This window comes from Apteryx mantelli, chromosome 1 (genome assembly GCF_036417845.1).
Source record: "Apteryx mantelli isolate bAptMan1 chromosome 1, bAptMan1.hap1, whole genome shotgun sequence".
Lineage (NCBI taxonomy): Eukaryota > Metazoa > Chordata > Aves > Apterygiformes > Apterygidae > Apteryx > Apteryx mantelli.
Window position 1 is genome coordinate 113651383 of NC_089978.1, and position 26232 is coordinate 113677614.

The 26232-nt window shown below is 38.1% G+C and overlaps 1 protein-coding gene across 1 annotated transcript in view; it reads left to right on the forward strand.

Moving 5' to 3' along the window:
• The window catches only part of ROBO2 (roundabout guidance receptor 2), a 477419-nt gene that overhangs the window by 304601 nt on the left and 146586 nt on the right, over positions 1-26232 (forward strand). The window contains exons 3-4 of the mRNA XM_067299835.1: positions 16219-16376; positions 18255-18375. Coding sequence (XP_067155936.1) covers positions 16219-16376; positions 18255-18375 — 279 coding nt within the window. The remainder of the gene's footprint in view (positions 1-16218; positions 16377-18254; positions 18376-26232) is intronic.

Below are 26232 nucleotides of genomic sequence, written 5' to 3' on the forward strand. Positions count from 1 at the left end.
TGCGTGATTTTCATGATTATTTTGAGGATTTTACAGTAGAAGTGGTATGAAAGCATACAGGCTTTCCTCTTCCAGGGTTTTGCTTTGGGTAAAGTCAGCGTCCGCCTGAGTCTTAACCTCAGTCAGGATATGTATGTCCATTCGAGGAACCACCTTTATGATTGAGTTTAATTCCAAGAAGGCATTTTAAAGATTTCTGTTTTTTTCTGAGCAAATGTTCTTTGCTGGTAGGGAGGTTGTATCACCCAAGTTAACACAGCAATATACTCTGTCTTTAGTCACAACATGGAGTAAAACGGAGAGGGAAAAAAGAGATTCAGGCCGAATCTTCTGGATTTAAAGGCCCAGTTCTCAAAATTTTGGTGATCAGTAGGCCTAGATCTGCAGAGTTGTTCTTGTATGACTCACAAGACATTCAGGTTCCTGTTCAAGAAATAAATTTCATAGGCTAAAAACCATCATCCATTTGGAAATAGCGATATGCAGTATAACCTCAACAGGGAGGCAGGCACTCTGTTGGCATGTACTGTGCAGTGTTTTAGCAGGAAAAGATTTAAGGCATTTTGAAATGGCCAGTATCTCATACCACATGAGAGCACCAAATATGTTGTACCTAGCTACAGCTGTGTTACAAGTTTAAAAAAACAAAAAAAACATAAACAGTTAGTTTAAATTCTTCTAGCACTTTCAGATCATACCAGCACATTGCTCTCTTGAAGCCTCCCATCGGGTTGTGCTGGTGAGCCCTTCTCACTGAGGCGTCTCTCTCCCCGCAGCAGGGAGGCAGTGCAGCACCTGACTCAGGCAGCAGGGATGCGTTTGAATGAATTACTTGTCTATGTTTCTCTTTTAAAATTATTATAGCAGCTCTGAATTTAAATGGTATCAGTTTTGTTTCCTTGCATGTTCTTCAAATTAACATAAGAGTTTCTGATTTTATGGCATGGGTATGCACAGCCATGGTTTTTCTGAGTCTTGCACAAACAGCAGTTGCACTTGCATATTTCTGCCAAGCATTGGATTTAATAGGCTAGTCATCCCTCCCATATATAGCAACTGAAAATTGAGACTTTAGTATATATATTTTTTAGTCATTTTACAGCGTTTGCTGCTGGCTGTTCAGTTTAGTGCTTATGTAGGAAAAAAGCTAGTAAGTATAATATGTAATTACTTTTTTTTCCTCCAGTGTACCATCTATCTTCCATTTTATGTTTATGGTATCTCATTTAATTTTACTTAATCAATACATGGAAATACAATGGAGAGAGTTTTCAGCATTAATACTTATTATGCCAGTTACTTATTTTCTGAGTTATTTATCTCCAGTCATCTCACGGAGTGTTTGAGAGAAATGACTTATCTGCTGCAGTGTGCAATAACGATAAAATGAGAGATTGTTTACTTGCCTAAAAAGACACGTTATTTGTTTTCCTTTGAAATGGCTCAGAACATGAAATGTAAATGATTATAGAAACAGCAATGTGCATCTCCGGCAGAAGGGCCTGATTTGTTAAAGACTTATCAAAAGCAGATTTAGAAATATGACCTGACTTATTGTATTAAATATCAATTTTCAGCCCACACACTGATGTCTCACTGAGTAACTGTCCTGGATTTGTTTTATTTTTATGTATTTTATTCTGATGTATTTGATAGAAATGTCAATTGGATCTCTGTGCCAGGAACTATACAAAATGCACAGAGGAGACTGTAAAGTCTTTAAGAGGTGAACTCAAAAAGGTGAACAAAAGAAGTCTGATCATCCATTTACATCTGGGAACTGAGATCAGTTAATTGTCCAGACTCACCCAGAAAATCTGTGGTACCTGAAAATTTTATTCTTTTTGTACCAGCTTAGTACCATGGGAGTGCTGTCCTGTTATATGTTAGTTGATTTTTTTTTTTTTGCTTATTTAATGGAGGCAACAATAGTTGCTGAAAATCTTAATTGGTTAGCACCTTGCTTTTTACTTAGGTTGTTTTTGTTCTAGTCTGCTATTGCCTTTATAGGTTATATAGGTTAAAAGACCTAAAGACCACATATCTCTGGGTCGTTCCATGTGCACTGTTACACGTGTCTAGCCTGCGACATCCGTATTTAAGTTTAATTGTCTCTTTGGCATGCTGGTCAAACAACTTTTCACAGCAGGTCTGAAAAATCTACATTGGCTGGGTTGTGGTGTGTATATGTTAGAAAAAATATATATATTTCATAGAAATAATATTTGAAAGCCCTAGAAAAGAGCAGTGATTGGTATTAAATTAACGCTTCAAGGAATCTTAAATGCTATCACCTTAGAAACCTGCTTGCATGACTCCCTGCTTCAAAACTTTATTTTTCCCATCCAAGAGTCCAGCCTGCATACCCTGGCAAGGTATATCAGTTTTTCTAGTAACTCTCCCTTATTTTGTTGTAAAAATAAAAGTTATTAAGTCTCAGTTAGCAAAATATCCTCCAAACAATATCATGTGGCTAATACTGGACCCTAGAGACTCTTAGTACTGAGGTTATTGAGAAGATGTAACAGTTTTTTTCTCTAGCTTTTGACTGTTTTGTTAATATATTTTTACTTACTACCGTAAAACAATATATTGAAAACAGGCCTGGACCTCTAACTTTGTAATATATTTTCTCTAAACCAGCAGAGCAATTTATTCCAATGGAAATTGTTAAAATGAGTGTGATCAGGCATATATGTTAAGTATAAATCTATTAATCACATATCTAACTGTAATAATATTCACCATTATAGTCCAGATGAATCCTACTCCTGCTTGCACATGCTTTGCCAGAATATTTTTATTGCTACTCTCAACTTTGTGCTGGCAATGGAAAGCGAGGAGATGGCATGCAGTTTAGCAGGTTCATGCAAGAGAAGTCCTTTTGCCTTTGAGCTGGGACTGCCCCTGTTGAGAGGGAAAGCAAGAAAAAGGGGTGAGGCCACAGCACTCCTGTAAAATAGCTATCCCAGCTTGAGGGTTTCAGCCCCTGAACTTGAGTTAGGGCAGACTAATGCTTACACTAACTTCCTCTAAAGCCACGTCCAGGTCCCAGCTGACCTCTGATCAGGTCAAAGAGCTGTAAAGATCAGCTATTCTATCCTGTGCCAGGGTACAGTAACAACAAATGATAAAAAAAAATTATAATAAGGCTTCGAACTTGAAAGGTCCCAGCCTAATTCCTGCTTATCCCTGGTGTTGAAAAAATGGCCGGATGGATATTATACGACTTTGTGAGAAAGTTGGACATTTATCATCTAAAGTTATAAAATATGTTGATGGCAATTTTAGGTTATTATTTTGAAACAGCAATTTACCAAGAAATTAAACCGGCATGTCTTTTAATATCAATACAGATATCACTGTTCCGCTTGATTCTGTAAACTGTATCGATATGAGCACTTCTCCCAGTTGAAAGAAACAACAGGGAATAAGCAATAACATAAAATTATTTTTAGAAAATGCATTTTTAATTACTGAACTGCTTAATTATTGAGTACTACTGAAAATATCCTGTGAACCTTATCACTATGCAAATGTATTCAGTTTTGGAAACAATTAAATGATAATAAAGCATTCTTTTTTTCTTTTACAACATATTACCGTAATGAAGCTGTTACCTCTCAGTGTGCATTTTAATGAGTTTTAAGTAACATTTTAATGAGCTCAACATTACCATAAAACCAAGGATTAGACAAAATTAAATTTACTGGGAAAAGGGAAGGGTTCATTAAGAGTTAATTGTATTGTTTAAGAAGAAATATAATTCATTTTATGATGTCCCATCAGCCAAGAATCCATCAGCAGATCTATACCTATTAATAGGTATAACAATGCCATTATTATATTGACATGAGAACATGGGTTTGCACACTATTGCTTGGGTTTTCAGTTACAGTTTCTGTATTCAAATCCCTGGGTCAGCTTTATTCTTATCCACCTCATTATTACATATAAGGGAAACATATAGCAAGCTTTGTGTTACTGGGTTATAATTCCACCTACAATTTTTATAGGCATCATGAACAGTGAAAGCAAAGTTTAATGGATTTACCATTGCCACTAGGATCTGAAGACAGGTTATGAATAAGCATCTTGGATTTATTATTAAAAAAAAAAAAAAGTCCAGTAGAGAGACTTGATTCCAAAGTGCCAGTACTACTGCCATGCCCACTCTAACAATATTCTGCTGAATTTCTGTAGTGCGGGCTCCTGGATGTCCAGAAATCCCAGGTAAATTCCCACTCTCTGTGTGCACAACAGCTCTGTGTTGACTATGCTGTAAATTCAGATGAGTTTTGTTAGCAGGCCTACACAATGCAAATTAAACTGCTTGTGCTCAGTAAATTCAGATCAGTTACACGCTGGACTTACTGCTTTGCATCTGCTAGTGTTGGTATTTCTGGCAGTGTTGGTTTAGTTGTCTGAAAATAGTTTTGAAGGGTTTTCAGTGTGGCTCAGAGCTCTAGGAGGTGTAATTAGAAAAAAACATGAAATGAGTTTTAGGATTTTAAGCAAAGCATTAATTGTGCTGAATTACTATAGTCCTTTCTTTCTTTCTTTCTTTCTCTCTCTCTCTGTGTATATATATATATATTTATATATATAAATTATAGGCCTGTGACCAGCAATTAAAAAAAAAAAAGCATAAATCTTGAATTGTGCTCAACAATTAGGCCTGCTTGAGTTCTATCACTCCTTGCATATATGAGATCCGAAGATAAGCCCGGTGAGTGATAATTCTTATTGTTGAGTTTCAAAATGCTGAGGTGAACTTGTAGGCCTACACTGGGAAGATGATTCCTAATGATAGAAGTTCAGGATACTGGAGGCATTAGAAAAGAAAGTCTAATTAGTACCTTGGATTGAATAGGTGCTCGAAAGAAAGTGCACAGAAGAGCTATTACGCAGGTAATAAATTCTTAATATGAGAGGAAGAAAGGGAAGAGCCACTGTGTGTGTAATTATGGGATACTTTGTACTAAACTTCCCGTTGTTCAGCAGTGGAAGGGTTTCCATCTCTTCTGAGTTGTTTCTAGCTGATCTGTCTGTTGCTAAGTAAGGAAGCACCAAAGAGGAGAACTGAACTGTTAAAAGCAAATGTTTCAAATATCAGTTTGGTATTGTTTAGTGCCCCATGTATTCTCCCCCAGAAGCTCACCTCTTCGTGTGAGTGTGGAAGCACAGTACGCGTGTGGAAGTCCTCAGAAAGAAACAAAAAATGTTTCCCTCCCACATCTGGAATTGTTCAGAAAAGGAGGAGCAGAGCTACAGAGGTCCGCCCTGAGGGAGAGTTTAATTCAATTTGCTGTAATTGAATCTGCACCAGCAAACTAGAGAATGTTTCCAGTTCTCCTGGTCTCAGAGAAATCCCACAGCATGCGCTGGTTATACAAGCTATTGTATTTTACGTATTCCTTATTCTAAGTACAGGGAAATATAATGCATAGTTTAACGATACGTTTTCCTTGGTGGAAAATCTGGTTTCAGGGATTCTAGTCTCTCCTGGCCACTGCACTTGTATGGCTTGTCATTCTCTCAGTTGCTTGTGGATCTGGGCTCTGAACTGGGTCAGTGGAGTGGTCTAAGTTAAAAATCATTCCAAAGAGGAGAAGAGGATGTTGGGGGTTTGTTTCTCTTTTTTGGCATGGAAGGAAATGTTTGTGCTACTATACCTAATATCTGATGAATAGTGTGGCAGGCTAAAAATTCCCTCTCTCCAATCCTGTCTAGTCTAATAATCTAATCTGCCTGTTTCAACATTATACTTTGTCTATCATACGGTGCCTGAATACTTTATCTTGTCAGTTTAGCCTCTTGTTTTCTAATGCAATTGAAGAATGACAATACCTATATAAGTCTATTCAAACTAAATCTTTTGTGGGAGTTACAGTACCCTGTGTCTAGTTAACCTCCATGCTAAGAAGGAATAAAATGAATGACTTAAATGTGCCAGGAGGGTCACATTTAAAATAATACTGATTTCAATATTTAGTTAATAAATATGCTGGTGCTGGAACAGGCTCTTTGCTACACCAGTAGTTTATGTAAAAATCCAGAGGGAGGAGAAGGATTGTAAAAATGTTTTGGTGCTCTAACAGTGGGATTAACGGACCTCTTCCAACTCCAAGACAGTTAAGAAGAGTGGAAACTCTCTATCCGAAGGGCTACTCCAGCCCGTGAGTAACACACCCGTTAAAGGCTGTGTTAACAGGCACATCTCCAAAAGCTTCTTCTCTCTAATCTGGGCTAAACAATGGTTTGGGCTGTGCTGTTTGCCAGTTTTCTCTTATTTTAAGACCATCAGCAGATGTGTAGTTACCCTGCTTTTCTATTGTACTGAACTACCAGAGGAATATATAGCACCAAGGGTTTAGCAGGATGTGTGGCATGAGGAGGATTTATTTTATCAGTCCACTTCTATTGTACTGTTGTGTTGTTCTATTATGCAAAATTGCTGTGCAGGAACTATTTACTTTAGGAAATCTAATCCCTTTAGGAAAGTGATATTAGTTAGGAAAAAAAGTATCAACACAACACCTTTACTACAAGTGAATATATTATGCTACTGCCTTTTTGTCAGCATGTCTGGGAGCTGGTGTAGCCAGTCAACTGAAGGTCATTTTGATTCTCATGTACAGGATAGTGTAGCTGGAGGGTGGAGCTGGACACCCACATTCTGGTCTCCTCCTGGGTCTGAAACTCCCCTTTCAGAACTGATGCTTTGGGCTATTACTATTGGTCTTTTCTCCTACTTTAATTTTTTTCTTCCCTTTTGCACTAGGTCGTAAATAATAATGAGGGCAATGTGAACTTTTACATTCTTTTTCTCTTTTTGAAAATAAATGGGAGAGTTGTGTATTTCTTATTGCAGGGAAGTAATTCTTTGAACTATTTGAACACATCAAAATTGCAAAAGGCTGCCTGAAGATTACACTATTACCTTCTTGCATAAAATCACAAATTTGGGGCATCCTTTTGGTTTTGAGACAGTACAAAAACTACTGGTTTATCTGATAATTTGCAGATCATTTCCTAGTTTGTGGTATATTGACAGAATTTAAATGGCTCTATCCTAAGAGCATTGAATTCAGGGTCTGCATATCACATTGTTTCTTCAGTGTTTTAGAGCTCTTGGAAACTTAAATTCATTATGCAGAATGATATGATGATAACTGACAGACAAATTATTTTGTGTTGTTCAAGATAATCCAGTAAAATTGTCCTCTAACATTTCTGGTCAATTGTTACATCTGAAAGGAGTCTTTTATGAAGGAAGAATTCACTTGTGAAATTTTGAGGGAAAAAAAACACATTCAAACACTGGAGAAAAAAGAAGTTTTTACTCTCCTCAGAGAAAGTGGAGCTGGAGTTGGATAAATGAAGTTGTTTGGACCTCACATCCTTACTTTTGGGATTTATTGCAGAATATTAAAATAATACACGACATTAAGTGTTAGAGGAGTTTTGAGGAATGGGCTTTTGCTGTAAATTCTTGGAGAGGAGATGCCAAATACGGCTACAGCAGTGAGCACGCATCCATCAAGTGCTGTCCCACTCCCTGTAAACACTGATCTTCCTTCACGTGGCTTTTACTTTCCACTAGCTTCAAATGGTTGGGCACGTCTCAGTGAGAGCAATGCAAACACATTCGATGCAGTTTCCAGTCTGGATTTGCCAGGCCAGGTCATAATAAAGTCAGAACAGTCAAGGCCTTCAGAAGGTCAAGGACTAAAGAAGTCACGCTGGGGTCAGATCCTCCAGGAAATACCACTGCCGGCCCTCTGTGCAGCGACTTGTCCATTCATGGCCAGAGGACATGAGGCCAGGCAGACCTATACAGCAAGCCTCTTTACGTAGCATCTGGCAAGCCGTTTCTAGCCCAACAAGCAGCGTATTGACACCTGGGCGGTTTGCAGGATGGGAAGCGAGGTACTCGTGAAGGTGCGGACAGCCCCTTCCAGGTCTGAAGGCCAGCTGTGAATACAGCTCCTGCTCCCTATCTGAGGAAGTGTGGCTGCACGCTGGCCTCTTCCAGCAGAGGTACGAAAATCTGTCAGGGAGTATGTGCCTTGGTATGTCTGCTCTTGCATTTTGTTTTCAATCCTGACTTCTGAAGAAAACAACACAAAGGCCCTGGAAAAAAAACCCTGCTCCAAAAAAAAAAAAAAGATGAGTTATATTATGAGTTATAATTAGCAAGATGGCTGGATAAAGATCAGGGTTAAACACGGGATGGCTTTTTTGAAGACGGGGGATTGAAGGAAGAGAATTCCTATGTTGGATGACAGCCTGTTTTGTTTGATGCGTTGCCTAATGTGGCTGAAATACAAAAGCAATGTGACAGTGGCCCCTGCCAGGATGGGAAAGCAGCCCAGCTGTTGTGCGTGTGTTGTGTACGTGTACACAAGAAGTTTATTAGAGCCTGTTCGCACGTCAGCAGAGCTCAGAGATTGCCTTCTGTTTTATCTTGGTTAAATGAAGCGTTCAGCTTTATATACTTCTGGAACAACAGATACTCATTCATTTGTGTTTGTTTACATGATTCTGATCTCTTTTTATTCCTTTGTTTTTATTGAGGGCACAAGTGCATTTTGGGTGTTGTGAGCGGGCTCAAACTGGATGCCCTGGGGACTGAAGCCACTTAACTGGCTGCGGGTGAATCAACTTGAGTCTGGAGGCAGAAAAAGCGCCATTCCTCCGTGCTGTGTCAAACTGGGAGCATTCATGAGGTTGTGCGCAGTGGTCAGGAGCATAGCATGGCAGTGCTGCCTTGGGCTCACGACAGTGACCCTGACTGCTATTGTACTGTGCTTGGGGAACTTACTAATCAAATGTGGGTTTTTTTCTGGGGAATCTGTACTGTATCCCACATTTCAGTGCAGTTTGCATGTGCTCTTCTGAAGTGCTCAGTGAAAAGCCTCCCACCTGAATTTTGATCATGTATCTCTGACATTTAGTAACATTTAGTATTTTTTGGCTGCCAAAGCTTTTGAAAATTGACTCTATACTTATAATTCCTTTAAGACTTTTCTACATTGTGCTTATAGAACCTAACAATGGCAGTACTGCATCAAAACGAAGGTCTGTCTAGTACTGGATCCTTTCTCTGACAGTAGCCTATGAGAGATACATGGGGAATGTTTCTTCAGCGAGCACAGTCCTTCCCACTGTATTTCTGTGAGAGAATTACAGCCGACGTGATCTGAAGAGCCCTATAGTGCTCTGGTGAAACTAGTCCCATGTTCTGGCTGCAAAGCAAATACTCTGGAATACCGGAGGCAGTGAAAATGCAACACTTCAGCTGTGATGTGATGTTTTTTGAAGTTATGCTCAGTTCCTCATCTGATATTCACATTAGCTGGGAAAAAATAAATGACTTGCCCATGATCTTCTGAATATGTAGCCCATTAAGCATAAAGAGCACATAAAAGCTAATGTCAGACTTGAGTTTAAAGGATCATTAAATAACTATTCTAGTAAACTACTAAATGTCTGGTCCTTGTTAAATCTTAAGACTTACAACAGACTATGTACATTTTTCAATGTTCATTGTCTGCAATTGTGATCCAGTTCTTCTGTAGACTCTGAACATTTAGGCTTGTAATAGGGTTTTTTGTTTTAGTAAAATATAACTCTCAGTAACATTTCTTGCTAACATTAGCAATCTCTTCGTGCAGTGCATTCATGAAGAGTGATCATGCTTTAAAAATAAGAAAAAAAGAAATCTGCTTTGCATCATGGAAAAAAATTTCAACTTATTACATTGTATAGATTTGGATTTCTAAAATTATTTAAATGTGGTCTTTAGGATATTTGCACTCATAAAAAATACTTGGTGATGCTTGTTGCTTCCCTTTCCCTTTCTTGATTGTCAAAACACAGTGATGCCCTTGAAGATTTATGGTAGATGGGTAACGAGATTGCTGACTGTTAACCACAGCATTCAAATTTGTTGGTGGGTGGAGGCGGGAGTTTAAAAAAGATAGGAGGTTATTGGGACTTTAGTGCAGTGAAGATAGGTGATAGAACTTTGTTTTCAATCAGAAAGCTTAAACATAGATGTCGTATGTTCTGAATTAGAAAAATCTCCACTCTTCATGCCATCTAGTCATCAAATAAAATCTTTCAGAAAAAATATGGAGGTGTCAGATTACATTCAGCAGAACACAATGAATCACAAGGACATTATACAATTTTTCAGTAAGTGTATTCAAGCTGTATTGTATACGCTTAATTCAGCACAGTAGCAGCCTGCAGAAAAAACAAAAGCAATTAATAACTAATGCCTGCAATAACTAACAATTCCATGACTATTTAATTGTGTAAAAAGGGAAAATAGGTTTGCAATGCCCTTAATTGGGTTGACTATTGAAGAAAGGTTTCAAAGTCTGACTCTTGCAATATGTGCTGTAAATAAGAAAGGAAAAAGCCTTTCTTGACCTTTGTCTAATCAGCTAGTTGGGGTACAGTTCACACTGAAATTTAGAGGTAAAAAAGCCAATATTTATTTTTATTATTTTTTTTTTTTTTGCCTGAGCCCAGCTCCCATTGTCTTTGTTTGGAATCTGTGTCCTATAATTCTCAGCTTCTCTGTTAATGTTGTCTAGTAGATTCTGTATTTAGAAGCATTAGTCTCACACTTTCAAGTTTAGATATTAATGCTCATCAAAAGGTCCAAATTCTATAAATGCCTATGTCTATTTGAATGAGCTGTTCAGAGTTTTAGAGGATGTGTCAGAATAAAGTGTTTTTCTACATTGTACTGGTCTTTGCTGAGGCCCGAAAATAAAGAGCAAGCTACCTTTAATACTGAGTGATATTCAAGCATTCAATACTGAGTACTAATCAAGCATTGCTGCAGCTACTGGCATCTCTGAAAATACCCCAACACCTCCAAAAATGAAGCTCTTGCTTTTTGGGCCTGATCAGAAATAGACAAGTCTGAACATTATGGGTCGTGGTAAATTCGCTTTGTAATTCATGTCTCATAGGCAATATTACATCGGGAGATAGGGAGATAAGAAAAAGAAAGTAGATGGGAGGAAAAAAATGCGTAGTTCCTTCTCAGCATTTTTTCAAGGATTTTCATGGCAGTTAGCATCTTTTTCAGGGCAATGTTGTGCATGCGCAGAGGGAGCTCAGGTAGGTGTATGAACAGACTCGTGCCTCGGCTGTGTTTTTTTGAACCTTTCCTTAGGAAGCGTAACAGAGGCAGTTGCTGAAACAAAAAGGTAGGGCAGCAGCATCCTCGGACAAAGTGTATTACCCTTCATGAGGAAGATTGTCTGTGACCCCTTGCTCTTTGTCTGTCACCCCATTTCAACAGACAGTGCCAGCTTGCTCTGAGGCCATTTCGGCAGATCATAAATATTGGCCATGTTCTGGAATACCCCCCGGCACTGTACACTACCTAAAGTATAATAATCCTTTAATCTGTCCAATGTATGACATCTGGACAGTTATTTGACATTATAATTCATCTTGATTGTGCATATGAATATGTCTCATAGGAGAGAAGTGCCAAAGCAGTGATGGAGAGATGAGGATTTGGGAAAATGCCTGTGGGGCAGTGCCTCACATCAGGGGAGACCTACCTGTGTGTGGCATAGGACCAACCTACCACCAGTGTGGCTGCATAAAATCTTTATCTAAGATTAAGATCATCCTCAGATAAGTACAAAGCAGGATGGGAAGAACAAGATAAACTACCAGGACCCGAGTTAGAGAAGCACGTTAATATTTACTCAGTATCTGCTTATACCCTCTAGTCAGTATGACAGATGTAGCCATGTTTTAAGACATTATCATTCATTGAAAAAGGAAAACAGCTAGGCTTTCCCCATCCCCTCCCATCCCCAATATTCTCAGATGCTGGCTGTGTGTGTTGGGGGGAGGCGGTGGAGAGCCGAGTGCTGGTGGGAAAAGAAGGCAATTACTGCAAGCCTCCTGACAGGCATGTGCTTCTTCCTTCCAGCTTAACTGCTCTGACCAGAGGCTGGGGGCTTGTGGGACATGGACCAGATTGAAAAACTAGAAGCAGACAGATGGTTATTTGTAATCATCATGTAAATGTATATCCTATAAAAATGTTTTCTTTCTAAAGGGCCTGAAAGCTGCTGTAGTGGAAAGCGGTATTAAGGCATGGATAGCCTAGCCTAGAATAATTTTGACCCCTTCACCTTCCCTCCTACCCCATAAACATTGTTGTTTTATCTCCAGTTCCTTTAAACAAATTGCTGGAGCCTCGACTGAGGAAATTAATTCATTTTCCGTATAATTCCCCAAGTTTATGAGCGTCAGCTTGACCAAGGCCTGGAGTTGGGCCGAAGCTGGCAGATGCTGGTAAGCAGCTGCCTTGGTAGCAGGACCTTTTTTTTTTTTTTCCTTTTCCTTTTTTCTTGACTCTGGCAGGTGCATGGCTTGGAAGTTTTTATCTTAGTACTTCTACTGCTAGTTGTAGCTGCTTTACGTTATTATACTTGGGAATACCTGTAAATTGCCTTACAGAAGTCTGCATGACTTAAAGGCTGATATGACAGTTCACGGACATCTATCTTGTTTGAGCAGCATCAGTTTGTTAGAACTACAAAGAGGCTGATTAAATTTTAATTAACTTTTGTCCACAGCATTATTACAGGCTATATGTACAGTTCAGCTATCCTTTGCAGCGCTCAAATCCCACACTGCCTTTCCAAACAGTGAGGCTTAGCGATTCGGAAGTTTTTGAGATTCAAAGTTTTGCATCTCAAAATGTGAGGAAGTTTATGCTAATGTCAGGCTTCTAGGGGCAAACAACTCTCCTTTACATTGCCATAACTGACATTTGGACCAAGAAGTAACCTCAAGGGTCTTGCTCTCTGAGGATATCAGGTGCGCTGTGGTTGTAGAGTCACGCAGGGTTGGATGTTGGCTGTTGTCCTCTTTTAAATCCTTTGTTAAATGTCGAATAACACTCATGGCAAGCACAAAGGGAACTGCGTGCCATGTGTTAAGTGCCAAGATGAGACTGGAAAATTGGAATAAAGTAAAAAAGAATGTGGGACGAAGAAGAGGAGGCTGACGGCAGGCTTTCACTGCTTGTTTTGAGCTTTTAAAAAGCTCCTCTTTGTATGCTGCCAAGAAGACCCCGAGGAGGGCTGGGTTCCTGAGCGAACACAAGCCTCCTGTCAGTGTCTGGAGATGGTGCTCGGCTCTGACACACTAGCAGGTATCTGAAAGGATGCAGCAATTGGGGATAATTGGCTGAAAAGTATTCTGCAGCTCTCAACCATTTTTCTGTTTTCAGAGAAGACTGAGCTATTAGATATGGTGAATGCACTAAGCTGTACTGCAACTTTTCCATTTCCCCCATAATAAGTGTGAACTCAACTTTCAGTGGATGCTCCTTTCTGCTGCTGATTGCTGCTGCTGCTGTGCTGGGACACTTGAACTTGCCAGTTGCCATTCTGAAATCTCCTCCTTTACAAGCCCTTTCTCCTTCCTGCTCTTTCTCTCTCAGGGAGATGTTTAAATGAGCTGGGATAGCTTGGCTGATCAGATTTGTGTCTATACTTTATATTGTCATTGTTATATTGTATTAAGAGCACTGAATCACAGAAACGACACACTATGCCCTCTATTCTTTACCTTTTGTTCCCTCTGCTTTTATTCTTACGCTTTTCCTTTGTTTACTTGGTTTTTGTTTTTTGCACTCCCTAAGTTTAGAGAGTTCCCCCCTTTTCCTCTCTGAGTTGTTTTCTCTCTTTAATTTGTATTCCACACATTTTTCTCTTATCTCTGTCTTTCTCTCCATGTTTTATTTTTTTCCCTGTTTCATTTTTCTACAACCGTTTTTTTTTTTTTGTTTGTTTTCCTCCAAAACACAGAGTGCTTTAGATGGATATAGCAAGATGCATCTATTCAAGATTCACATGTGTATTGAGGTGTGGAGCAAGATTAAGTAAACCTTGTAGCATCAATTTTGTCTTCCATTCAAGGCACATTTGCAGTAAGATTTGGGTAAAGGAATGTGATACAATCAAATCACCTCTTACCCTCATATTCTGAGACTGATTGGAGCCTTACACAGTTGCTGGAATGATTCAGAGAAAGTTAATGTAATTTTCTGTGTATCATCCCAAGAAATTCTGTTTGGCAGCTTTATATAGCAGCCTGCAATGTTCAAGGAAAACACTTTCCTTAGTCCTGCTGCCAGGAATTAGGAGTCGGGAATATAAAGTCATTACGCTATGGGAACCGTCTTGGCCTTTGGATTTGCTGATTTTCTGGAGATTTTCCACTAATGGATTTGCATGGAAGTTCTGTAACTTTGCAAAGAGTCAAGCCAATCAAAACTAATAGGATTTTTTTTTGTGTAATAATAACAGGAGAAATTGATGGTTGATATCTGTTTGCCAGTTGTATGGGAGAGGGCATATCACTGCCTAGAAGTATTTTTTTCCCCTGTGTATCATAGTGGTCACAGAGACACATAAAGATGCTTCCCAAAGTAGGTGGTTTTGAAGACTTTTTTTTTTTCTGGTTCCTTTCCTGAAACTGCTGTGATATTAGCCATCTTGGCTTTGTTTGCAAAATGTTGTAATGCCAAATAGTCAGCAGCCTGTGATTTTCAGCATACTATTTCTGTGTTGTGCATTACGTAATTTTATTCCATTTCATGTTGAAACTCTATGAATTCTATTTCTGTTGATTTGATTATAGTTACTCAAAAGTGTATTAGTGATTTGTATTAGTCAGAGATACTTTTGGGGCTGAGAATTTTAGTTATTTGTTGGGAAAAAGATACGTATTGGATGTACTACTTGGGAAGAATACGGGTTCTCGCCAGGGTGACATTTATTGCCAATAAGTCCTGTCACTTTTATTTTATGCTTGAAAAGCAAGACCTAAATAATGGCTCACTTTTGTGTTAGAAAAGGAATTAACTTCCAATTAATTCTCTCCTTCCTTTGGGATCTACCTGTATATCCCAAAAAGAGGAACAATGAAAGTTACCTCATATGTCATTAGAGTATCACATTCAAGCCCCCCTTACCTCACCCCATTCAGAGAGTATTTCTTGTATGTATTAATCATATTTTCTTCTCGCTTATTACAGAATGGAAAAATATTCAGTTCCAAATGTTAAAATGAGGCACATTTTATTAACATTGAAAGCAGTAAATTATCTCTGCTTATAAAATGAGAGTGAACAATTTCTGCTGAACTCTTCCTGGCTTGCCCCTTCACTAGGCTACAGTGTTTTCTAATTTCTCATGTTTTCTAATTTCTCAGAGGGCCCTGGTTCCATTAAGGGCGAGAACTGTCTTAAAGCTGTAATGAAAGCCGTACGTTGCTGAAATACAAGGAGAGGAAATGCCCTAAATTCTATTTCAGTAGCTCATCTAGAGCTATTTTCAGTTTTATGTTTATAAGAATGTCAATTAACCTAGAGACTAGGACATACATGGAAGAATAACAATGAAGTGTATATCATTTTAGTACACTCAAGCCAGCTAGTTGGACCTAATCCTTCTCTATAGAAGTGTGATTTACATAAGAAGCTAGCATGTATTGCCTAATTTAGTTTTCAAACAGTTTGGTGATTTAAATGCTTTTCTCTCTAGGTGTTGTGGGACAACACTGGTCAGAGTTACAGTAATATTAAAAAAAAAAAAAAGGAAGAAACAGGTTTTGTGGTAGCACACTAACATCAGCTTGATTTGCTTGGCACATTTCAAAACTGATGATCACTTCAGCATCTATATGGTGATAACAATAATAATAATTAAACTACGTCTAATCAAGGCAGAACTCTGCAGTTCAGTATCAGTTGTGTCCCTTCTTTATCTAGCTTATACTGAAATTGGAGATCTTGGCAAGCCATGTATTCAGCATGCTGTTTTCTTTTCTGAAAATAACTCAGTATCAGACCTGCAATACTACTTTTGCAAGGAATATTACATTCTCATAATGGCTCTTACATTGGAGAAAAAATAAGGAAAAAAATGCATATTAAAATTGCTTCTTTTGGATAAAAGGTCATGCTTCAGCAAATTATTTTATGAGGTCTTTTATAGTAAATATACAATACAAAGTCATCACCTAATAGTGACTGAGACCAGTTTAATGTTTGGAGCTTTTAATTACATATATGTGTATGCATGTATTTTCCCTTGTTTATGATTATGTCACTTCTAGTAATTTTTTTCTTCTCTCTCTCATTTATTGCATTAGTGCTCCGGGATGATTTCCGCCAAAACCCTACAGATGTTGTGGTGGCAGCTGGAGAGCCTGCTGTTCTTGAATGCCAGCCACCTCGTGGACATCCTGAGCCTACCATCTACTGGAAGAAAGATAAAGTCCGCATTGATGACAGGGAAGAGCGAATCAGTGTGAGTACAATTAAAAGGTCATTTATAGATAGGGGGCCTGCATTAAAACCCCGCAGCTGAGCACCACAGGCCTTCATAGCTTTAGGTCTTGCTTTGTAGCTGACTGTGTACAACACTGGAGTGGAGGTCAGAAGCTGCCTGACTTTGAGTTTGCAGGCATAGAATAAAAAAAGCTCAGAGGAACATGCAGTTCAAGACAGTGGTAAGGACACACAGAGGAGCCGGGGCTTCTGAAACAGCAGAGGGAAACAGAAATGGATCTGAATCTACTTGCCATTTCCATAGAGACGCTTGGCAGTATTCTTCTGTGAGCTTTTTGAAATAAGGAGAAAAATGTGTTTATTGCTTCTGGTTTTGGTGTCCAACTTGAAATTCTTGAGGCTTGATTTGTTTAACCATTGTAACTGAAGTCAGAGCAAGTTGTAGATTTGATCATATAAAGTACTGTAATATTAGGTGCGAGATGTCTTACCTTGAGTCAGTTAGTGGATGTCTTTGACCAATTTGGCTTTACCTTTTCTAGATCTCTGTTCTCTGCGAAATGAGAATAATATCAACCCTTATATCAAAGAGGTCTTTTAAAAACAAATTCAGTAATGTTTATGAGGTTCACAAATATTCCAAGGAAAAGAGACTGAAGATGATGTTTGCAATGTCAAATTTAGCATAGTAATTGGAAACTGTTCTAAACAAAGGTTGAGGCTATACTCTAAAGAACAATATATCCTAAACAGGGATACATATTGAGTAAGTGAATAATACTGGTTGAATTCTGGGATGGTTTATTCTGCATACTGAATGAAAAAGGATCCAGTAAAAAGATCTAACTTATTGAGTTATTAGAAATGGTTTCATGGTATGTGTAAACAAATGGAACAAATTAGGGCTGCATGGACATATTTTATTCCAAATTTTTAGATGCTTAGCTTTTCATTATTGATATTCACTATTAATATTCCTTTAATAAAGTTTTATGTCATATGTAGTGATCCGTAACTCATTCAGTGCTATCTTATTCAATATGGAAGTACTACTGAAAGACTTGTCCTTTGCTTTGGTTGGCAGAGGCAGTGTATCAAGCTAAACAATGTCAGCAGTTGTTCTTTGTGTTACTGTGGCCAGGCTGTCTCTGCGAGGGTCTACCGAAGAGTAAAGGAGGAAGGAAAAATGACATGGAACTGGCTACTGTTCCCCGACTCTCAAGTTTCTTGGGCTGTATTCCTAGCTTATTTTGAAGCACCCCGTCTGATGTTCTAACTTTTGACACTGACCATGATTCCACAATCTGCAAATTAGTTACTGTGCTTATTTTAGCTGCTCTGCTCTTTCACTCTGCAAATCTCTGTGGCAGGGAAAATGATAAGGCTTATGGGAGCTAGGTGAATTTTCAGTGTGGGCTAGATTCAGTCTTTTTGCATCACCAGGAAAAACAGAAAATCTCTCTTAATTAGTGAACAACAAAACTGTTCAAGCACTAATAACAATAAAACAAATAAATAAAACTAAGTAAAACTGCCTTTTTTAAAGAGATCTTTTTTAAAGAGATGCTTTACATAGTATCATGCAAGAAATATAAGCACTGCATTGCTAAAGAGGCAGCAAGAAATGTAGTCTTTCAAATCTAAAGCATGTAATGAAAATAAAAAATTGAGATGCAGTTAAAAGTGGTCAGTAGGATAAAATGTCTTCCAGAACAGCTTAAAGATATTTAAATCCAGGTAGATGGGATTACAATTTTTTAAGTATTACATACATTTACAAAAAAACCCCAACTTTTAAATGCCTAAATTCTGGACTGTTGCTGCCTGAGAATGCACCTTTTTTTCTAATACCTTTTGTTTATCTGAAGTTACAGATATATTCCTTGTTTTGAAACAGATACGTGGTGGAAAGCTGATGATCTCCAATACAAGAAAAAGTGACGCTGGCATGTACACTTGTGTTGGAACCAACATGGTGGGGGAGCGAGACAGCGATCCAGCAGAGCTGACTGTCTTTGGTAAAGCTACTGAAGCTTTTGTTTTGTTTTCACTCAAACTTTTGTTTTCTTTTTGCTATAAATGTCATTTATTGAATTTACCTAGCTAAGTCATCAAAATATGTGACAAAAAAAGGTTAACAATATACAGTAGTATTGTCTAAGCTGCCTTACACAGTTTCCTAAAAAAAAACAGGTTTCAAAGGGGGCAATGTCTAAATATGGAACTGTGATGGCCCAACATTTTCTTTCTAAGCACATATTTTAAATCTAATTGGAGGTCCTTAGTGATATGCGTATGCTCAGAAACCATAATCCAGGAGATAATGCTCTCCCTCACAAAATTGTCAAATATAATTGAGCCACTTTTAACCCAGTTGACAGTGCCTACTTAACAGAGGTTTGGACCAGCGCTGCCTGTTTAAATAATTCCTCCTTCCTGTGGGATTGTGAAATCAAACCTTTGTCACAGAGCACAGAACAGCTCAATTGCCCAGTAAAAAGTCCTTGGATAAAATCCTGAGATCAGCTCATTGAATATATAAAGATACATCGTCTTTTTTTTTTTTTTTTTTAAAGGGCACAGAACAGCTTTTTATTATGTAAGCCAGGGCATCACATTGGTTTTTGGTGTTGCCAAATGAATCAGAAATGGGTAGGTTTCCTGCATGACACAGCTGCCAGACTTGATGGGTGAGGCAAGAAGTTATCAGGATCATTTGCCCAATGGAGAGCTCTAGAGCAAGAACAGAGTAATACTGAACTTAGAGTTGGATCCATTCTGCTAACAGCTGGGTGAAAAGCAAGGTCATAAAACTTTCTGTGGTAGATCCTGCAGTCTTCCATTTCTATTCACTGTTAGCTATGTTCCTATAGGAATCAGTCAAGAGGTCTTGAGCAAACAAAAGAAAATCAATAAGGAAAAAAACCCTCACTGCTAAAGAAAAATGTATAAATACAAAAGAGAAAGAGAAATAACTATAATGCTCCCTCCTGCTACTTTCTTGATACATAGCAGAAATCCATATAAGACTTCTTGTGATTCCGGTAAGACTTTTCATAGAGATCCTAAGCTCCTTTGTAAAGCAGATGCTCCTAATCTGTTCACCTTCTGCCTAATATGGTACACCAGGAAACCCAATCACAAATACTACTGTCTGTTTTTGCAGATATATGCATTTCAATGTTTGTTTGTCCACCTGAAAAACAAACTGTGGGAGTCACACAAGGCATAGAAAGGTTTCTGTTAGGCAAGATCCATGAGTGACAGAGGATTTGTTACTCCCCAGTGTTGCAAGACTGTAAAGGCTTCCACTTTACTTACTTTGTTATGGATTCAAGGAAGCATATGAATTTTAAAAATTTAACTCTTATACCTTGCAAAAATGCTGAAAGGATCTCTATCAAATTATTATCTCCATTGCAACTAATATGTTGAGGTTATGCCTTTATATAGATGTAAAAGAGATATAAGGTATCTTCTTCATCAGTTTAAGTATTAGGTTTGCTGTGTAAAATGTAAAATGTTATATAGTCAATTACAACATTCTGAAAAATTGTTACAGGATTTAATCATAGCAATCAACTAGTAAAATACAATCTATTTTGCAAGTACTGTACAAAATCAGCAATAAATGAAATTATAAGTTTCATTTTTTCATAATTGTGTTAGTCTATCTGAAGAAAATTGTATCTAAAATTTCCTTTCTATATAGGTATCTTCCTATCTAAAATTCCTTTTCTTTCAAGGTATTCCCTTTCTATCTAGGGCATGGGATTCCCTTCCTATCTTGCCTTTTGCTATATGTGAGTAGCATGCAGTAAGCAGGTGCTCAAGTTTCCCATTGTCTGACAAGACAATTCATTCATCCTGTGCTGCCGCCTGGCCATGAAGCTTTTATGTTCCAGCATATTGGGCTCGCCCTATAGATGTGTCCAGGTTAGTCCTGGTCTGCCCCATAGGAAGGAAGGTGCCTTGGACTGGCCTTCCACCAGTAGCAGAGTTGTACCCCTTCCCAACTGCACCCATTCCTGGACTGTAGGCAGGAGCCTCTGTGTGTGCACATGCATGGTGTGCTGGAGGGCATCATCCATGATGTATTCAGAAAGCAATTTGTCTGTTGGATGCTACTATCAGTCTGAGCGTACGCAATAAATCCAGCAACTCTGGGAAACATCAGGTCGGCTGTGCGTATTCAGATTGGCTTTACTGAATGTGGGCAAAAGTCTGGTTATCTGTTAAAGTTCATAGCCTTCCTCTGCAAGCACAAGGCTCTGACTCACAGGTTTGGGAAACATGGGAATAGTGCAAATGCAAAGAAAAATATGCTAAAAATAACATAATGCTTAGATATTACTCAGGTGCCCAACTTCAGCTGTTCTGAACATATTTGAACATAGGCTTTATTGTTAAAATGAAGGTATGTTAAGCAGGAGACTTAGAGGACTGAATAATGTGGCTGGCTAGTCAACAACTGGTGTTGATTCTGGAGAGTAATGTATATTAATTAGCTGATTATTAACATCTCTACTCCTTTTCCAAATAACAAACCAAAAATCCCTTTCTCCCCTATGAAGGGGGCCTTAGTAAACACACTGCTCTGCCGGAAATGGAACTGTTTCACACCAGTTCTTAAACCTTCCCAGGAGTCAGCCACTTGTTACTTTTGGCTCTGCAAGTTTTCCTGTAATACCTGAAGTTAATTTCTGCATGTCACTCATGACAGATCTCTGGTTGCCTGTGCAATAAATTGATCTTGAGGCATCACTCTGGAAAACCTGAGCCAGTGTGATGATGACTGGTGGCCTGATAGGAACAGCGGGGAAGCCTAGCCTAAAAGATTACACCTTTCTTGAGTTAAAAATAAAAAGAAAAGGTCAATGAAAACCTTGGAAAGAAGTGGGAGGAGAAAAGTTTCCCATGTGCAGAATGTATCCACTCAGATGAGTGCCCGTTCAATAACCTTTACTGAAAAGTAGTTATGGATAATACATGCAGAACCTTTACAAAATACGTGATTTTTTTCCACCCTATCTGCATAGGAAACATAATTTTGAGCACTTAGGATCTAATCCGCAATGAGTTCCAGCATATTGTAGGTGTCTGTTCAGATTGCATTTCTTTTGTTCCCCAGTCATGATTCTTCTACAAGCAGAAAATTGCCAAACTTTCACAGTAAAATGTCATAACACAAACTGATTATATAAACAATGCTTCCCAAAATTATTCCTGTGTTTTGAATAGAGACACTGATGCCATTAGATTTGGTTAGTCCTCTCTTCCAAGCACTACTGCTAGCTTTTGCCTTTATGGGGCTCCAAGGTGTAATCTTGGAGCAGAGCAAGATGACAAAGGTGGCCTTTAAAGAAAGTTAATAAGTAATCCATCAATCCTAACATTCACAAAAAGACGCAGCACGGTGCTTTATTATTATGAACCTACTGTATTCTAAAGGCCAAATTCAGAAGTGTAAGTGATACAAATTAGGCTGGTTTCCTTGTGTTTAGGCTCATATGTCCTGGCTGAACAGAATTCAAGCCAGATGCAAAACAGAAACAGTTTCATGATTCAATGTGTAAGAAAGCTTGGTATGCAAATACCTAGTATGAAGCCAGAAATTAAAGAAAGTAAGGATTACCATTTAACTAATTTCTTGTCATTTTGTCATGCTATTGCACTGTTCTCAAGTTTTCAAGATGGTTTGATGATTTCAAACTCCTTTTGTTTCCTTTGGACTTAAAAAGCAAATTTGTAGAGAATGTACAAAGGTGTATCTTGTATATTGATTCTGAAGCCCAGTGGAATCAGTGTAAGCCTTAATATGTTGACTTCAAGAAGCTGGCAACAGGCAGTGGAAAAAGACTGAAATGCATTTAGAAGAGCTTCGAAAGAACGTGAAGCATAACTAAGAAAAGGACAAAAATATCTTAAAAGATATGTCAATTCGGCTATATTAAAGACTGTTTTAGACTAATCTTTGATTTTTAGCCTTGGTACCTGAATCTTTTTTCAGCTAATAAGGTCCTGTGGGATGAATATGTATTTTTGTCTGATGCTTGAAGTATTTACGTTTGATGTTCTCCGGATATTGTCAGGTTGAAAGAGATACAATAGTTCCAGAAATAGTTTACTATAGATGGCATGATGTTAGGGGAGAAAATCCAAAAGCCCCTTAATGAAGATATTGTGCCCCATTTTTTTTAACCTTCCTGAACTCTGACTGTATAGATGGCCTTAGTAGAGAGTCTTGTCCCGTCATATCCTGCAAACTAGTCCCGAGTTTCCCAACCACAGGGAAAACCTACCTAAATCAAGTGTACATTCACAGTTCAGTTCAAGACAGAGAAACCAGCAGTATTTATTTTGTCCTTTAAAGCAAAGGTCCTCCTGTTTTTCTTCAAATCCTTACGTTTTCCATTTACAGTGTGCTTATGGTAGTTTGTAAAAAGATGATTTGGCTTTGCAATATTTGTCATCCAAAGATGCTGACACATTGTAATAGGGTAATCATACTACTCTGAAAAAGGGTCTGATTTAATCTCCAAAGTCTGTACCTAATGCTCAGAAAAAGCTGCTCCTGACACTAGCACAACAGTAGATGTGTGTTAATAGAGAAAAGCTCTAATGATCAATAAAAATCATTCCAGTTTGTTTGCATGTGCCTCTTACAGTGTTCAGTGCCTTTATTGTGCAAGCTCGCAGGATCTTGGTTAATGTTTAGAGTGCAGAAGTTTGCAGTATCACCACAAATACTTATTTCTCAAACGAAAAAGGAATAAAATGCCCAAAGAGAGGCAGTAGAAGAATATCTTTAAATACGAAACCATATGGTTTTGCAACTGTATTCTCGCTTATTTGAAAAGTAGTCAGCACATGCAAATTTGGTCAGCACATGCAAATTCAGTGTGATTCTAGTATCCTGTCTACTTCCATATCTTCATTTTTGGCAGTAACAGTTTTATCTTGTCCAGATCATGTTGTGGTTAATGAAATATCTACCATATTGAGAGTGTTCTGAAATGAAACTTACTTCTGTCAATTTAATGTTACTTTCCTTTGTGTACATAAGAACTCTAGGGTGAAAAAAGGAGGCAGGAGTTTGTTGGTTGCTTGCTTGTTTTTGTTTTTTTTTTGTTTTTTTTTTGTTTTTTACTATTTACTGTTAAATCCTTCCCCAAGGTGAGCCTTTTAATACAAGTTTCAGTGCTTCTTTCTAGAACAGGAAAGCTTTTTTTAAAAATGATACCTTCTCTCCAGGAAAGAAGGAGAAAACAGTTCTAAATCAGATTGAGTCCCTGCATTATAGGGACAATCAAATCCTTCACTCCAGCAGTTGCCTCAGTAGAGAAAATATATTAAGGTAGTTAGGATCGTTTTAATTAGATTGAGGTCCCATATATGGTTGTCTGAGTTTTTGAGGAACAGAGAAAGGGCAGTAATACATCTGAAGGTCATCAGAGTCTCTATAATGGACTGTGATACATACACCAGTTGTTAAATAGAGGAAAAATTGAGTTCTGGGGTTAACTTAAGTCAGCACCCAAAGCAAGGAAAGGATTCTGTTTTACTGGCTAGGATGAATTCTGTAGACTTACATCCATTGAACTATTTAACCAAGGTTTTCTTGCAGTGCATATCTCAAGCACTGCAACATATTGTAGGTGTCTATCCTGATTGCATTAACAATCCCCTTTTATAACTGCAAGCAAAGTTTATTCTGAAGTTATAAAGGTCACCCTAGTAATAGCACAACTGGTTGACATGACATATAACCATGACCTATTTTATAGTTCTCTTCAAAGATTTTTAATATTCATCAGAGAAAGTCTGGGCAGCGGCTACTTTATTTACTCAGTGAAAGCTTGTAAAATAGCTGTATTAAAAACAAATTTATATGTCTGTAATTTTAATTTATTGTTTTTGCTTGCTGTTTCTCAAGTATATTACATTCTGAATACTGTTGACAGAGTAACAGTGTTTAATTATACCACAAGGCTTTATTATGGGCAAACAATTTAAAAAGGAAAAAGTCAAGAGAGATTTTCTGAGGTTTGGCTCTGGAACTATATTTGACGTGGTTGTGTGAGGAAACCTTCTTTATTTACCATGTTCAAGCAAGTGGTGCTCTGTCTCCTGAGAGATTAACATTGTAAGCAACTTATGCAGGTGACTCAAATCCAGTTAATCTCACATAAAGAATGTTAATTGCATCGGCAATGGCATTCACTCTGATCACTTTATAGCTGTATAATTAGCTGTTGGACATATTCAAGGGGTTGTCTGAGTGATACAAATGCAGGAAACAACATGAGAGAGAACTTGTTCTTTCCTGATTCACACTGTGCAAAATGCAGAGATGATGGCAAAATGGAAATAACAGTTATTGTAATTTGCATGTCCTTGATAACTGTGATCTGCACTTACATAGCTATTTATCTTCTAGCAAATTCTTAACTGTTGTGGAAAATACACAATTTTGAGAAGCTGGTCTGAAAGAAACAGGTATACTCTTAAATTGCCTTGATGTGGAATAGAGTGATTTACCTAGTGGTCTTTGGACCACTTACTGCCTCAATATGTGATAGGAATTTATTTTCTCATCCTCTGTAGAGAAACATTTATAGACACAAGTAGCAATTTCACAAGTATGCGTACATTAGTTTCTTAGATGTTTACAGGCAGCTTTTATAAACATGGTGTAAAATACTTTTTACTCACGGACCAAGTCAGCATGCAGGCACCTGCAGAGTTATTTAAAATTGTAGGAATGATACAGGGCCTCTAAATCACCTTGACCTATGAGGATACAGTTTTGGATCTGAATTTCCTAGTTTAAGATCATCTGAAATGTAGTGTGTATTGTGTTTGAGCTCAGAGCAGTGCTTGGGCTGAGCTCTTTTAGTTGAGAAGTTGTGAATAGGATTGTTACAAACCTACAGAAAGTTTCATTAAGATATTCCCTTTTAGATCCACAAAATTACAGACAGACCAAGGATGTTGCCTATCATTAAGGTTAACAACTATTGTTTTAGTTACTTGGTTCAGTTTTAATAAGTTTGCCAAACTAAAACTGCTTTATCCCAAGTTTTCCATGCCTGATGTCTGCTTCACATGACTTTTTTATTTTAACTTTGCTAGAATAGTTTATTCTTTCCTAAGAATATTGAAAAAGAATATGTGCTAGCTCATGTCAAGTTCCTGCAGTTGGGAGGTGAAAGATGTAATTGGCGGAAACTGGGGAAGGATTCAAGGGAGAGGAATGGATGAAGATTTTTGTTCTGAGAAAACAAAAGGGACCTAAAAGTTGACAGGAAATAACTACTATGCCAGGGATATAATTTTTGGCTTTTCCAAATAATTTTGTTTAATTTAAATTTAGTTAATTATGAACCTCTTGGGAAAAAAATCATAAATTCATACTCCACAGAGACCAGGTAGAGTGTAGTTCTTAACAGCATTTTTCCTGCAACTGTGGTTTAGTAGTCCTGTAAGTCTCCTGGGGTGACTCTTGGTTACTTCAGACAATTTTTCTTGTAGTAATGTTTTGGATGGACTGTATCTGGGTGGCACAGAGGAAAGAAGCTCCAATGCAGTTCGAGTGTAATTGAAATGCAGAGCAGAAGAGAGTCAGTTTGGTATAAGACATGAAGAAGTTAGAGGCATAGGTAGTTGGAAGGGAGACTGGACTTGCATGCTTGCTTGGCGCAAGCTGTGAACAGCAATATTCTGAGCCAGGAGGAGACAAATCAGCTTGTGGAACCAGACTGCAGCTGGAAAAAATTGGCAAAATTAGTGACCAGAACAAGAAGGGGTCTGAACACTGACACAGGCTGGATGGGACACATAGGTACAGGTAGGACCAAACCTAGCTGGAGATT